At 39.1% G+C, this 15,402-nt stretch overlaps 3 protein-coding genes across 3 annotated transcripts in view; 1 reads left to right on the top strand and 2 right to left on the bottom strand.

Moving 5' to 3' along the window:
- Nucleotides 1-16: 16 nt before the first annotated feature.
- Nucleotides 17-6,693, bottom strand: LOC118430722. Its single transcript, XM_035841726.1, has 9 exons — nucleotides 6,591-6,693; nucleotides 5,318-5,503; nucleotides 4,096-4,278; nucleotides 3,376-3,455; nucleotides 2,290-2,811; nucleotides 1,697-1,763; nucleotides 1,139-1,212; nucleotides 824-907; nucleotides 17-434 (listed from the first exon to the last, which is right to left on the bottom strand). The coding sequence occupies exons 1-9, from the start codon at nucleotides 6,664-6,666 to the stop codon at nucleotides 297-299; spliced, it is 1,410 nt and encodes a 469-aa protein (XP_035697619.1). The 5' UTR covers nucleotides 6,667-6,693; the 3' UTR covers nucleotides 17-296.
- A 174-nt stretch (nucleotides 6,694-6,867) lies between these two features.
- On the top strand, nucleotides 6,868-12,808 carry LOC118430509 (COP9 signalosome complex subunit 7b-like). Its single transcript, XM_035841421.1, has 9 exons — nucleotides 6,868-7,026; nucleotides 7,584-7,774; nucleotides 7,948-8,023; nucleotides 8,258-8,346; nucleotides 8,836-8,895; nucleotides 9,876-10,018; nucleotides 10,648-10,753; nucleotides 11,297-11,421; nucleotides 12,029-12,808. The coding sequence occupies exons 2-9, from the start codon at nucleotides 7,592-7,594 to the stop codon at nucleotides 12,069-12,071; spliced, it is 825 nt and encodes a 274-aa protein (XP_035697314.1). The 5' UTR covers nucleotides 6,868-7,026; nucleotides 7,584-7,591; the 3' UTR covers nucleotides 12,072-12,808.
- Nucleotides 12,809-13,248: 440 nt separating this feature from the next.
- Nucleotides 13,249-15,402, bottom strand: part of LOC118430508 — a 9,769-nt gene continuing 7,615 nt past the window's right edge. Inside the window, exons 10-11 of the mRNA XM_035841418.1 lie at nucleotides 14,825-15,065; nucleotides 13,249-13,876 (exon numbers count right to left, since the gene is read on the bottom strand). Coding sequence (XP_035697311.1) covers nucleotides 13,713-13,876; nucleotides 14,825-15,065 — 405 coding nt within the window. The 3' untranslated portion in view covers nucleotides 13,249-13,712. The remainder of the gene's footprint in view (nucleotides 13,877-14,824; nucleotides 15,066-15,402) is intronic.

The following is a 15,402-nucleotide window of genomic DNA, read 5'->3' as shown; positions in this document are numbered from 1 at the left end:
CCAACCCACTGACCTATGTACAAAATGTTACAAAAAATGGTAGAATGTGGTAAAATCCTGTGAGACCATTGGAAGTATCCTATTCCACATCATGAATATTTCCAAAGTTACATAACCAGGGAAATATTAAGAAAGTTGAAATAACATTCAAAATATTTCCAAGTATCTCTAATCTTCAAGATGTAGAATTGAAAACATTTTGTAAATGGTGACAATGTCAACCTTCTCCATGACTTGGAATAGACTCTAATATTAGGATGCTGTAACTTATAGGAAATATTAAGATTAGGATATGCCTACTTACAGGTGAAGCTAGTCATGAAAGCAACAAGCCAGGCCAGAGAAAGACATGACAGTATCAGACCTCCCAGGATAATGGTACGGTCCTGGAGCTTTTTGCTGATACATCCAATGACTACATAGCAGGCAACCGTCTGTAAAGAGAATTGAAGCATGCATATAATGTTATTAGTTATTAATGTTTCATTTAAAAAGATTATTGTTTAATTGATTTACACACCCATTTGTATAATCATATCAAAGGGCGGCGTCCAGATCAGGGTCAAAAGGTCAAGGGCTAATAGCCGGGTCAAAGCTTCGATGGCTATCATATCAAAATATATCCCTCAGATACCCTACTACTTGAAAATCATAAAGAAAATTTGCCACCTCAGGTGGTACCAATATCTCCTCTGGCCCATGGACTAATGTGTATTATAAAAAATCAAAATGACGCATGTCTGCCAGTTGCAAATCTGGTCTGTCATCTTTCTTAAATGCAAATTTCTCTGATTAATATATATATTATTGCAGTCCCACTTACCTCTGCAGCTGCACAGATGTAGAAAATGCTATTTTCTTTCTCTCCCCACCTGAACAATTTGTCTGTTATTGGTGTCACAATCACCTGAAAGCAGAGGTATCAACAATATCAATAATTCTGACTCAAAGAGATGTTAATAAAACATAATAGAGCTTTAGAATATATCTAATATATATAATGGGAATACTCAATCCTACTGACACAAAGATAAATGTTCCTCCAAATCACAAGATGTTCCAAGATTTCATACAGTTTAAATAAACATTTGAAAAATTCAAGACCAGGTGAATGTTGAAAACTGAGTAGAATACTAACCTCAATTGTGACCTGGTTGAATACAATGCAGAATTGAACAGCCAATAACACAACTGTTTCTTCTCTCAATACATCTGAAAAAAAATTATATAAACTTACTATGCTGGGCTCGAAATTCATTTTTGGGATTAGGTGCACTGGTGCACCCAGCTTAAAAAAAATGGGTGCACAAAAAACATTTGGATGCACCACTTAAATTTAAGTAATAACTTAATGATAAAACTTAGTTACAAGCTATCAAATTCTTAAACAAGTTATCATGACAGACATTTTTATTATATTTCTAACACCTAGATGTCAAGAATATGATGTCTAGTATACTTTGATATCTTTATATACATAAACCAAAGAAAATATTTGGGTGCACCCTGTGCACCCACAGAAAATAATTAGGTGCACAGCTCCAATTTTGGGTGCACCTGGGTGCACATGCTCCCAGTATTTCGAGCCCTGCTACGTTAATACTACATTTCACAACTAGACCTTCTCCTTTTCCTTTACTTTCTACATTAGAGATGAATTTCATGTAAGTCAGTAGAGAGGTAGAATATAGATTACCTGATAATAATGTAAAATAGGATGGTTTGTCTAGATGGTCTGGTTGATCAGGTGCTTGGTTTGGGGCCTGAGGAGTAATCACATTCAGAACTACATGTAAACACACTGCAACATTTCATAAGATTCCATTCACCAGTAACTGAAGGGAAGCTTCTTACATGAACAATGATGTAACTACAACACCTAAAAGGATATAACAATAAAATACTAAATCTTGAAAAACGGCTTAGGCCAAAGATGTATCAAGGTACAAGGTACCAAGGTCAAAATAAACTTTTCTTTTAAGTTCAGGCTAAAATCGGAAATTATCATAGGAATTTAGACTATTTCCATACTATCTATAGAAACAGTTTTTACATTTTTTTAAAAATCTGTCTGAAAATTCATTTTGTTCTCATCAATAGAATGAGAGTACACAAAAGCATACACAGATAAATAGTAGATGTACTAAAACAGTTTAGAAAACAATGTGACAATAGATTTCCAGTCGAATAATCTAAGAGAAAGATTTACCAAAAAAATTAAACATTTATTAATAAGTGGGTACAAGTAATTGTTTTAGGTTCCAGACCACTGCAGAGTAAATTACTAACCTTATCCAGTGTAGCTCCATCACTGACACTCACTGTCATGCCATCCTCCACCTCTGATGCACAATCCTGATGCTCACTGTTTACTACTCCATTTGGTTGTGATAGAGTACCATTCATAAGTCCTTCAGCATCCCCATTGGGAACATTTTCAGCACTAGCTGTCTTGTAAAAGTCTAGACTTTCCACTGTCACAGAGTGAACGTTAGAGCGACATGTATGAAAAGATTCATATGACTGTTGGTTATTAGAACTAGTTGCCAAGTTTCTGCTGTTTTCACTACTTCCATCAAGTACATATGATGTACTATTGTGGGAAAGACTTGGATTACTCTCCTCCCTTGTTCCTTGAGAATTATCTGCCACAGAGGGCAAGCTATTGGAGGACACAATTGTAGAGCTTTGTGCATCTTCTCTTGTAGTGGAGGGACTTTTACTGTCTGGTTCGTCATCAATGTAGGGGAGGTCATGGACGAAAAAGACCATGTATATTTGCAGTAAGATGGTCAAAGCAGCCATGAAGACCTGAAAGAATATCAAATATTAATCAAAACACTTTCCTCCATTCATTGTTAATCCAAATGTACAACTTATCCTCTTTTAATTCAAGTAATTTCAAGATCACAATTATGTTTTTTGAATACATTTTAACCTTCCACAAAAAGATAGTGATTTTTTTTTGGTCTGCCTAAACACCACAAACGACCACAAACGACTCAGAAACACCATAAACGACCACAAACGACTCTAATATGCAGTGTATATTGGCCAAAAACCTTGTTTGGCACTCTGGAGACATTGTTTACACATTTATGAATTTAAGAAACGCAGCAAGTCCTACGTATTCACCAGTTATTTTAAGTTAGTCCGCCGGTTTCAATGTATAAACAATGTCTCCAGAGCGCCACACAAGGCTTTTGACCCATATACACTGCATATTAGAGTCGTTTGTGGTCGTTTGTGGTGTTTCTGAGTCGTTTGTGGTCGTTTGTGGTATTTAGGCACACCCGATTTTTTTCTATACACCTACAGTTAGTAAATCTTACACTGATACTAGTAAGTGGCAAAAAATACTTTCAAAAGACTTACCCCTGGTGCTGTGTATGCATCTATTTTGATAGGACCAATGTAGAAATCACACAGCCTCAGAACAAAGTTGAACCCTGGCCCTACATCAAAATGAAAACACCAGATGGCAGTGACATTAATATGCATGTGGGGACAATTTCAATAAACGTGTAAGTTTTATAAAATTAAAAATAATGATGATGATGATGATAACAATAATGATAATAGTATTTATATAAATGCAGTAGTAATGATAATAATAGTAATGATAATACATAATAACTGCACGTATGCATTTGTGTAAATATGTATGTGACCACAGGAAGAATAGCCTCTGATGAGGCTAATTGTGGATCAAAATAAACTCTAAACTCTAATAACACATGATACAACAACAATAATAGTAACAATACAATAACAGTAATGATGATAATAATAATTTTATTGCACAACAATTGTACAAGGTACAAAGTATGGCATCTACTGGCATATGTGTTTTTAAATGGAATACATGTTTGAATGCCAGTGTCGTGGAAACGAAAATGAATAGACTCCGTTGCAGTCTCCTTCGGGCAAAATCGCTATCACGGCAAACTCCCTTTCCTGGCACAAGAGAACCCAGCCAACATTAAAAAGCACAAACCAACCCCCCCCCCCCCCACACACACACACAGACACACTAAAAAACAGCCCACTTTGAAGACTGCAACAGAGTCTAAATGAATACCTTTCATGACTTACCGACCATGATACCAATAAACCGTGTAGCGATGAAGTAAGAGAATATCCTGGTCCTCTCCTGGTTGGTGGTGGTGTGGGTTAGATGAGCCATGATGGCTGACCCCACCCCTGCCCCTGCCCCTGACAGCAGCCGTGACCCCAGGATTAGGTACTTGGAGGTCCCTACAGAATACAGCATATTTCCTGGGGAGGGGCAGATGTATTGGAGGAACATTAGAAAAGTATGATACGATCTAAAATATATAAACTCTCATCATTTTGAGTATGCTGTACAAAATCTCGGACCTGACTGTGATGATGAATCGATCTGCTCTTTGATCAAAGACTTTTACACTAGAGCCAATTCCCTAGCCTGATTTAATCGCGCTTCTCAGGCCCGTCGTACATTGCCTACAAGCTCCGGATAGCGGAGTTTGCGTTACACAGACTACGAATTCCCTGGTTTGAAAATTCAAGTTCACCTTTAGAGTGAAGCATGTCCTGTTTAACACATACATTGTTAATCATGTTTTTATATTAATTGTTGTCACTTGATATGGATCAAGTGCCTGAACTAAAGCTGAAATGAAAAAAAAAAAAATTTACCTGAAACATGACAATAGACTCCTTCTTTTTTTGAGGCTACCAACTTCAACAAGCTGAAGACTTCTGTAGCCTATACAAATGTATACCAACTGTAAGATTTGTACCATCGCATACTGAGGCATGCCCCTACTCTTTTTTGAAAGGTGCGGTGGGTTCTTTAGCTTGTGTGGGATGTGGCTCTCCCCCAACACGGGACATCCATTTTTAATTTTTATGTCCTATACGAGGGAGTCCTGCCCTAATAAGCCGGAGCAAGGTACTCATTTTCACCCAAGTTAAGTGAGGAAAGCCGTGAAAATTGCCTTTCCCAAGGGCACAAGATCGGTGACATGGCAGGATTTGAACTCGAGACCTCTCAGTCCCAAACAAACATGCTGCTGCTGTGCCACGCGATCCCACTAACACTAGTGTGAATATTAATCTGTGTTGGTAATAATGCCAATGTTGAAAATTTCGGTTGACTCTGTCAGATAGATGCCGCTAGTTTGTAATGTCATCTCTCAAAAGTAGCGGTATACAGGTACAATATGTGAACAAGGCTGACAGAATCAGCCAAAAATTTGGGTAACTTCCCATTCTTCCTGTCATGTTTTGGTTCAGTCTTTATTCATAAATCACAATGCTGTTGTTACTCTACCTGCTATTCCCCACATGTTAGCGAAGATTACAATCCATTTGGTCTTCCCAACTTGGTCAGCCCAGATTCCGAAGACGATTCCAAAAACCAGGCTGGCTACGCTGAAAGATGAGAACACCATCCCGAAGAAGAACTTGTCACCTCCAAGAGACTCTACATACAGCCAGGCTGTGGGCAGGATGACAGCTGTGTGGATGATAGGCAAGGTTGAAAAAAAATACAAGAAACATTCCATTTGACTTAGATTTACTGCTTTGTTATTTGTATATTGTTACCTTCGCCAAGAAGCAGGGCTCGAAATTCATTTTTGGGATTAGGTGCACTGGTGCACACAGCTAAAAAAAATGGGTGCACCAAAAAAGTTTTGGGTGCACCACGTAAATTAAGTAATAACCTAACAATAAAACTAAGCTATCAAATTCTTAAACAAGTACCATGACACCTTTTTATTATCTTTCTAACACTTAGATATCAAGAATATGATGAATACTTGCATACTTTGATATCTTTACGTACATAAACCTAAGAAAATATTTGGGTGCACCCTGTGCACCCACAGAAAATAATTGGGTGCACAGCTCCAATTTTGGGTGCACCTGGGTGCACATGCACCCAGTATTTCAAGCCCTGAGAAGGTTATGTTTTCGGTAGCGTTTGTGTGTATGTATGTGTGTAGAAGTATAACTGAAGAATGCCTAGATTGTATTGGTATTTGGTATGACTGGGTAGATCTTGGTGAGACCTGGAAAAGATTTTGGGCCCCCAAGTGGTTTGTTTTGATACTGCAGCAGAACATCCTGGTTGGGTATCACGAGTTCTGGACATACAATGGCTGTACTTTTTGTGTGGTAGATAGCTCTTGATGCAAAGAGTAGGTTTGGGACCCCAAGCGGCTTTTTAGGAACTGCAGGGGTTGGTTTAGTCAACTTTACTTTAGTGTCAAAATTTGAAAGGGTACTCCATGAGAACGAGCCATGTGCAAAGACCGTAAATGAATCAAACTTGTTTCACATTGGTGAACGCCCTATGGTCCGAAATCCTGTTACGATTTTACATTTGCCAATAGTGACATTTGGCCATTGACAGACAAGGGCTGATAAGGGCTGTAAAGCATATTTGGACTTTGGACATTTTGTATAATTTGTATGAAGGTACGGTAACACATGCAAATCCAATAGGACCTCCTGGCGCGCCTTGACACCACATTGGATGCACAAAAACGCAGCTACGGCGTGCTCATACAGGTGCAGATCAAGAGTAGCAACCATCTTACCATACTCCACACCGGCGATGAGAAACCAGAAGCCGAGACCGATGTTGGTCAGAAGTTTCTGAGTCCCGAGTTCCATGTTGGACGATTTACGTTACCGTCAGGCGTCCGACGGTCAAGCCTTGAAGGTGAGGGAAAAGTAAAATAATCACGTCAGTTAACGTCTCCAAAAGTCTCTCATGTTACCAAACAAGCCACTCATACACGAAGCTTTGGGTCTTTTTCTGTTTGATATTAAAGAGGACTCTTCTTGGTCTTCCCAAGGAGGTTGGTCCACCGGCAAGACCACCCTTTCGGGGTTACAAGAGGTCACCACCGCGGTGCATTGTGGGAAGGACTCCTGAGGTAGAACGCAATCCCGTGTCTGTGGTGTCAGCACCTGTGTGAGCACTCAAGTAACGCCAAAACAGCATTTTGGGGGGCTTCATTGAAACAGAAGGTATGCAAGATGTTTAGTCACCGATTTATAACCTAGATAGACTGGTGTCTGCGTAAAAACTGTTAAAATACGGCATGACTTCGTTTGCATGTGTATCACTACATGTATCAGGTTTTGTTGTGGGAGGGGGGCTGATCATGGACTACAGACAGGTCTCTCGACACGGACTATGACTGAGTACGAGCCAGCTTTCACGCATTTAGAAACAGATGCCAGTGTAAAACATCCCTGGATACATGCCAATTGCAAATATACAAAAGTAGCGGGTTCCACCATTAAGTGGTCGTCAGCTCTAGAGGTACTCCACAACGTATACTGAAAGGGCCAGGGGTCCATGCACTGTACTACATATGCCTGATGTAAGACTTGACTCCAGAAGTTATGGGGGGTCCATGACGGTAGGACTGGACTCCAGAAGTTATTGGGCTTAGGGTTCCATGACAGTTGGACTGGTCTTATGCTTATGCATAAGATGACAGTGTAATCTGAAAACAAATAGGAGAAAATTGCACTATTGTTTTGTTCTTCTTGGCTAACATTTCTCTTAATGCTTCCAGTTTGAGTTATGGCACAAGGAACATCGACCGCCCCACAAGTACATGCCTCTACCCAGAATGCCTTAGAACCCTTCTTGATCTTGGCCAAAGGTGCGAAGGGGTCGGCAGCAGTAGCTCTCATACAGCAGGTTACTGAGGCACCTTCTGTCTACGTGTTCGGAGATCTTCTGGATCTCCCCAATATACAAGAGGTACGAATGACCAGCATCATCAATGTTTTGTCTTCTCTTCATAACTTGTAAATTGTAAGATAGCCATTTTCCTTGTATGTAGAGGTTACTTTGTTGCTTTTGTAGTATACTTTATCATCTATCATCTGCATTGTGTTGGTATTAAAGATATTCTTCTAATTCTTTTTCAATAGCTTTCAGATGGCGCCAATGCAAAATGGTGGAACCTCCTGAATTTGTTTGCCTATGGTACATATGCAGACTACAAAGGTATGAAAATAATAACTGACAGACTGACAGTACATGTAATATCAGAATAATTCCTAAAATAGATTGTTGTTTTGTACACACTAGCTAATGTATGTGTAATCATTTCAATAACAGCATCAATAATTGAGATTCTGAATAGTATTCTAGGAAAGAAAGGTTGGAAATACAATTTGATGGTGAACATTTTTCATGCCAAACATTCATATATCAATTACATCCTTGTGTTCTTTACAGCAAATACAGACAACTTTCCTGAGCTCAGTGCAGCCCAGGTGAAGAAACTGAAGCACTTGACTGTGGTCTCACTAGCTGCTAAGTGCAAGGTAATATCATAGTACTGGCTGTGTATAGAAAACATTGCACAGTTTACTGTATTGACTTTTTACCTTAGCTGTGTCTGACTGTCTGCATATCTGTCTGCCTGTGAAGAGCATAACTCGAGAAGTTGTTGAGCATGATTTATCTTATGATATTTTGTTTGTTGGCCCCCTATCGGCTGTCCATGGTGCAGCAGCAGTATTTCTGACTTAAATGTCATGTGTTCTGAACTTCTGCACGTGCTATGATTTTAGGATGGAAGATAGCTGTTGTGCTTAGGAAAATAAACTCCGAACATTGACATAATATTGGCCCTCTATCAGCTTTATTTGGAACTGTTTGGGGCATTTCAGATACAGACTTTGAAACAGGATAAGTCAAGAAGGTATGAATAAATTTTTAGTTTTACTGAAGTTTTCTATGATAGTGTATTTAGAAAAATGTACTGTGCCCTTTTAACCATTTTGATGATTCATGTGTTCTTGCCACCACAGTGCATTCCATATTCAACTCTTCTGCAAGAACTTGATATGAAGAACCTGAGAGAACTAGAGGTGAGGGGAATCAAGCTTTTCCTGATCTTTTTTTCTTGTCTTTTTTGTGGTCTTCTTCTTCGTGTCATCACTATACTTTTCTGCCCCAGTACTCCACACACTCCCTTCCTCTGGGGGTCAGAGCTTCCAAATTTTGTGGTGTAAGTGTAGTACTAATTTTCTTATTGATATTATTCTAATATTTCTAAAATTTCAATATTTGCATTTGTAAAGTCTAATGGAGATTGAAGTAAATAAACAAACAAACTATATTTCAAGAGGTACATCTTGGTTATTTAATGGATTTAAATCTACTCTTTTTGCAAAGCACCTTTTATTGTTCTATTGATCTCAAGCTGTATTGGTACAGTACTAGGGCTCGAAATACCACCTGCATATGCAGGTTAGTGCGGGTAAAATTAGAGCTGTGCAGGTATTTCTAATGTCTACATGCACCTAACCTGCACTGGACAATCCGACATGTACTGGGTTTTATACATAACTGTCCTATAATGTAGCTGTATGTGGATTGTTATTCGCTGCATTTTCTGTTACTACCTACAAGATATAAAAGAAAAAATAGCAATGGTTCCTGAACAATTTCAGTATGATCCATACTTCCTAAATTCAGGTAGAATTTGTCTGGTGTAGGTAATTTTTAATGTTACCTGCACCAGTGCAGGTATGCAGAAAAAAGTATTTCGAGCCCTGAGTACTAAATGCTACTTTAAGATTCCCTTATCAAGGAGTGACAGCATTTACATGTACTAGTAGTAGTATGTTAAGACATGACATTTCAGTGCTATCAGTATATCTAGATTCTGTTTAACATAAAACAGACAACACCTTTCCATGTGAAGAGTTTTGTGGTGAGTAGTGGCAGATTGCTTGTGGTGTAGAATTACTTCTGATACTGGGGCAAACTCTATATAGATTTTTGCAATAATGCTGTAGTACCAGAGAGACATTGGAGTTTATACAGTCATTTGTTGTTTTCACAGGATCTAATCATAGAGACAGTTTATGCTGACATTATTGGTGGCAAGCTAGACCAGAAGAACCAACAGCTAGAAGTGGACTATGCCATCGGTAGGGACATCAGACCAGAGGCAATAGAGGAGATTGTCAACACATTACAGGAATGGTGAGGAACTATGTTACCTACAAGTATAGCCAGTGTTCTCGACAGGCCTTTTCAGCATAGCGTGCCCCTACACTGTGATTTGGGCCCCCATGCTGTGTTTTGGACCCCTATGCTGTGTTTTTGGACCCATATGCTGTGTTTCAACCAGCAAACATGACTTTCCTGTTGCTTTGTGACAAAGATCACAAAAATTGGCTTTATTTTACTAAATTTGATCCTCAAAATGCAGGAAATAGTGTTTCTAAGGATTATAAATAACAAAAATTGGGGGAAGGATTCCCTCAGACCAACCACATTGCTCACACTTACCACATGGCTTTGCAGCACTAAGATGCCCCTACACTGTGAAAAAATCCTGGTGAGTACACTGATAGCTATTGTCAGTAAAATTTTTATTCAGGGTATAGGGTTAGGCTTCTTATTAAACAGAGAATGCCACTTTGGATGGAGCTATGAAGGGGATGGTGATGGTAGATTGCAGAAAGAATGGTGCTGCAAAAGGGATCGATGTACAAAGAATGATTCAAATTCAATGCTATCAAAAGTAGAAAATGCATGGAGTGTTTCCTTAAGCACACAGATCCATATTGCTGCTAACATCTTGATGTTTTGGTTCCTCCCCCTCCCAGGTGTAATGGCTGTGAACAGGTGTTGGCAGGGATAGAGACCCAGATCAGCAGGGCTAACGGCTACAAGGAGCAGCAGATCAAAAACAAGCAGCAGATAGAAGCAGAGGTGAGGAACAGGATTCTCAAGTTCTCAACTGTTCTGTTTGAGTTAAATGGAAGACACTGTTATTCAAATGTAGGCATCCATCTGTCCCGGAAGACAAAGGTACCGGTAGTCAGACCTGGTGTCCAGGGCTGCACTTGACTTTTTAAGGTGAGGAGGGAGTGTGCACTTCCTTCTCCACCCTCTTGTCTGCTGACACACTAAGTCTCACAGGGACAACAACTGCATGCCACCTGTAAGATGGCCCCAGCAGATGCAGCTTGTTATTTTGAGTATCGCTCTGCAGGGAGTACTTCCGATCAAGGATGTAAGGGGTTCCTCCTACCCTTGACTTATGTATAGTGGGTGCGTCATGCCTGAACATGCCCCAAAGGCCTGCCACTGCCACAAAGGCTTGTCACTTCCACTAGCCACAGCTAAGAACTGTATTTTACAATAAAGTACATTCTGATCATGTCAGTAAGCTGTTGCATATAGTGTAATGTTTATATGGAGTGTCATAAAGAAGAAACATTCCCACTCATGACTGTTTTCCTGTTGGAACAGGTAGCTAACCTGAAGAAGACAATAAAAGCATCTCAAGATGTGGATCAGCACATGCAGGCCGACAGCCAGGAGCCAACTCACGCTCCTCAGGAGAAACCTGCACGCAAGTCCTCCAAAGTCAAGGGGTTTGTTTGTTTGTTTGTTTATTTGTTTCACATCCCCAGCAAACCGCCTTATGGCGTAACATACCAGGTTTGTACTGAACAGTACAAACTGAATACTGTAAATGCAGAAATGTTTGCGGTGGTTTTATGTTCACGGTTTTCGTGGTGGCCACTTCACCGCAAATTTCAAACCACCGCAAATATTTTTCCATGGCAGTAAGAGACTACAGTGCATGGTGCTGCCGCGAACTTAAAACCACCACAAAAAGTCTTTTTTCCACTAGTGCAAAATTAAATCCCTGCAAACTTAACTGCATTTACAGTACCCTGACAGATTTATTTGATCCTCTCACTCTGGCAAGGACCCTTACTCATTTCGACAAGTCAGACAAGTGTGCTAGGCTAGACATGCTCCATTTTAAAGCGAGGGGAGTATTTAAAAGTTTTATTACCAAAAGAAAGACCGTTGAAAGGGAATTTTGATAAAGGAGAGAAATATTTATAAGCCGGCATTATTCTCTTAAACATTTTGCAACTTTTGTATCTAAATAAAAACTGTAAGAAGGGAGTTGCTCATTCCAAGAATGATAAACAAAACGATTGATGTTAATTTTTCTCTTTTTTGTAGGCTACGCGGGAGTGGAGGAAAGTTTTGGCAGAAGTCAAACTGAACAGCTACCATCAGGTGACACAAGATCCAAGAGATTTTGCACACAACTATGTCATATGTACATAATACTTGTTTAAACAAAGTTTAATGCATATTTTACAAGTTGGTAAGATTATATTTTGAAAGACCTCATTGCACAAGAATTTGTTGAGCCACTTACATTTTTGTTTCAATGTTGTTCCAACAATGGCATTCTAGCATTTTGTCCATCCTCAGTATATGGGAGATAAGATCCAAAACGAAACATCACTTTTTGTTTGCATGATTGTTCTTGGTTCTTGGGTACAAATGTTTGTAGTCCTTTAACATGTAACAGGGAGAAATAGGACTGTTTTACACAAATAACTTACATACGTGCTCCAAGACTACCACTATAGGCTTGCATTTGAGGCAACAATATTCTGAATTCATCTGACAGATACTCGTAGATATTTAACAGTAAACCAATTAACCATTAAGGAACTAAGGTGTCTAGAAACCATTTTAAACCATTCATGGGAGAAAATTTCAGGGACAAAATCCTGTTCAAAGCAGAAGACAATGTTATGTTCATGGCTTGTAACATTTTTGTACATTCTTGCAGCATTGACTTCTTCCTGTACTCTTCCAGTTGTGTTTGAAGTGTTTGCAATGTGAACAATGTAACTTTAGATTGCTGTCCAGGGTTGTTTTCCTGGTTTCCAACCTACAGTGTATACAAAAAGGTTTCAAGACAATAAATCTGTTGTAGCTTTCATTCATAAACTCTCTTTATTGCTTAAGACACAGAAAAGGGCAAAGATACATGCTGTATTACCAATACACAATGTAGTACATGTACAAACCAAAAGGAGAGTCTATCACCACAAGATACAAATGTCATACCAATCATTCCTTACCATATAGAAATACATTTGGATTCTTTAATTTCATCATCATATTTTAGATGTAATCATATTTTACACTATGGAAACATAGAAATTTATATCTATCCACCTATATACCAAATGAAAAAAATATATACTGACGGGTCTGTGTAAGCATAGACCCCTGGTGTACAAAGCTCCAACAACTATATCTATATTTGATACCACAGTTTACCATTGAAAGCAACATCAAAATAAGCAGCATATAAGATAAAGCATCTTGTCAGATCTTGGAAAACTTACTCCATAATAAGTATGTACAAAGTGATAAGATTTTCCTGTTGATGAAAGCTACCTGTATGCTCAATAATGAATGGTTACTTCTCATCTCAAATGAGAAAAAAATCTGTTCCTTCATGATTTGAAAACTATGAAAGTAACCCACAATTGAATCCAACCTAGATTCTACTTAATGTTCAAAAATATATTTCTCTCTTTTTGGTGACAATGTATGGCCAATGAGTAACATATTGTCCCCTATGTGATCCATTATGTTTAAAAATACTTTTCATAGTTCGAACATTCCAATTATAATTTTTCCATTCTAAAGCTTGCTATTTTAGTTTTATCAAACATTTTTCTTCCTGAAAGATTTACAAAAAGATAGGGTGGGGAGTATGATTTATTGCTGTAGAAAGTTTTTCAATTGCCAATGGACCTAAATCCTTTCATGTCCCCCTAGAGACCCTTAAGAATGGAATGTATGGTCTTCAAGTCAAAAGCTTTAGTTAATCTTGTTAAAACCACTTCTGCAGCTCTTGTCTGACTTGTCCTTTCAATTTGTCGAAGTCTTCCATGAACTTGTCCAGTTCAGCCTGAAGCTTCTGTGGATTGTCACCTGCTGCGCGGAACAGCTTATTCAGCATGCGGTCCTGTTCTTCCTCTGGGTTTTCCTCTGAGTCTGAAACAATGTAGGGAGGTTACATACATACATACAACCCAGGGCTCTAGCCAGCGTCCGTTTTTCCGTCAATTGACGGAAATTTGCTGCGTGTGACAGAAAAATTTTAAAACCAATCCGTCAACCTAGACGGACAAAAATTCTTGGTGAAAGCTACAGGCGGCTTAGGGATGCTGCCCACGGCCGTAAAAGCCACACACTGTTTGTTTTGCTATTGTTCTGATTGTTGACAATGTGTGTCGGTGGCCTTTCGCATACGATAACCTCATTAAAAACCCGTTTTTCAAGGTCTCAGTTCAGTCTCTCAAACCCCTGGAATAGTGTTTTCGCGACAATGGGAATTGGCTGACGGAAAAAAATTTCGAGCTGGCTAGAGCCCTGATACAACCAGAGGTCGGGACCAGGCTAGTATATATTTCACCCCATAGACTCAAGTTCTCAAAATCAATACCAGAGTCTCAAGTTAAAGTGTCCATAAAGTCAAACCTCTGCATTTGGTTTCCATAGAAGAACAGAAGAAACTTATTATAATAAGAGGTTGGCCTTTGGACAGTTCATTACCATTTGTAGAAATCAACAAAACAGGGCTCGAAATACTGGGTGCAGGTGCACCCAAATAACTTCTTACGTTTATGTATGTAAAGATGTCAAAGTATACTAGTATACATCATATTCTTGACATCTGAGTGTTAGAAAGATAATATAAATGTCTGTCATGGTACTTGTTTAAGAATTTGATAACTTGTAACTAAGTTTTATTATTAGGTTATTACTTAAATTTCAGTGGTCCACCCCAAAATCTTTGGGTGCACCCAATTTTTTCAGCTGGGTGCACCAGTGCACCTAATCCCAAAAACGAATTTCGAGCCCTGACAAAAAGGTATTATTATTGTCCTATCACAATTTTTTGTCAGTAAGGCCATGTTACTTTGATTACATGGAGCTTACCGTCATCATCAAATGTCTCAAGTTCCATCTCTTCTCCTCCAAACATCTGTTCCACTTCATCCTGTTCCTCCTCCTCACCATGTTCCTCCTCCTCACCAAGTTCCTCCTCCTCATCACCTTCCTCACCGTCATCAATGCTTAAGGATCCAAGTTGTTTCTTCTCCAAAGCGTTCTCAACCATTCTCTGTTCTCGGTACATCATGATGATCATGTTCTTGTACTTCTGTTCAAAGTCGTCAAGCTGCCAAAGAATAAAGACAGATTACACACAGTTTAGAGGAAAGAGATAAAAGGTGTATAACAGGTAAAAAAAGAAAAGGGTAAACTTTTTGAGTTGTTTTTTGTGTCCAGTGCACAGTATTGGTAGGTGGAGCCCATCCCTCCTCTTTGTCTTTATACCCCCCTCACGTTAGGCGTGATTCGAATCGGACGACGAGTCTGCGATCTCTCCATTACGAGGAGGCGTGATCCTGACCCTGCCATTTCTTCGTTGCTTCCGAGAGCTAGCCATTGCACTCCGTAGAGCTGTTAACTCGTCGACAGCATCACACGCGTTTTCCGTAGAGAGGGGTTTATCT

The sequence above is a fragment of the Branchiostoma floridae genome, chromosome 14, assembly GCF_000003815.2.
Source record: "Branchiostoma floridae strain S238N-H82 chromosome 14, Bfl_VNyyK, whole genome shotgun sequence".
In the NCBI taxonomy this organism is placed as follows: domain Eukaryota; kingdom Metazoa; phylum Chordata; class Leptocardii; order Amphioxiformes; family Branchiostomatidae; genus Branchiostoma; species Branchiostoma floridae.
The sequence above is the reverse complement of the archived record's forward strand: the minus strand, read 5'-3'. Positions and strand labels throughout refer to the sequence as shown.

Bases quoted from the DNA above. Each gene is read 5' to 3' on its own strand.
- LOC118430509 (XM_035841421.1), top strand. From the start codon at position 7,592: ATGGCACAAGGAACATCGACCGCCCCACAAGTACATGCCTCTACCCAG. The intron at 8,024-8,257 runs GTATGAAAATAA...TGTTCTTTACAG, and splicing joins TACATATGCAGACTACAAAG to CAAATACAGACAACTTTCCT. The intron at 11,422-12,028 runs GTTTGTTTGTTT...TCTTTTTTGTAG, and splicing joins AAGTCCTCCAAAGTCAAGGG to GCTACGCGGGAGTGGAGGAA.
- LOC118430722 (XM_035841726.1), bottom strand. From the start codon at position 6,666: ATGGAACTCGGGACTCAGAAACTTCTGACCAACATCGGTCTCGGCTTC. The intron at 5,504-6,590 runs GTAAGATGGTTG...TCATCCACACAG, and splicing joins CATCGCCGGTGTGGAGTATG to CTGTCATCCTGCCCACAGCC. The intron at 4,279-5,317 runs GTAGAGTAACAA...GCCCCTCCCCAG, and splicing joins TAACATGTGGGGAATAGCAG to GAAATATGCTGTATTCTGTA.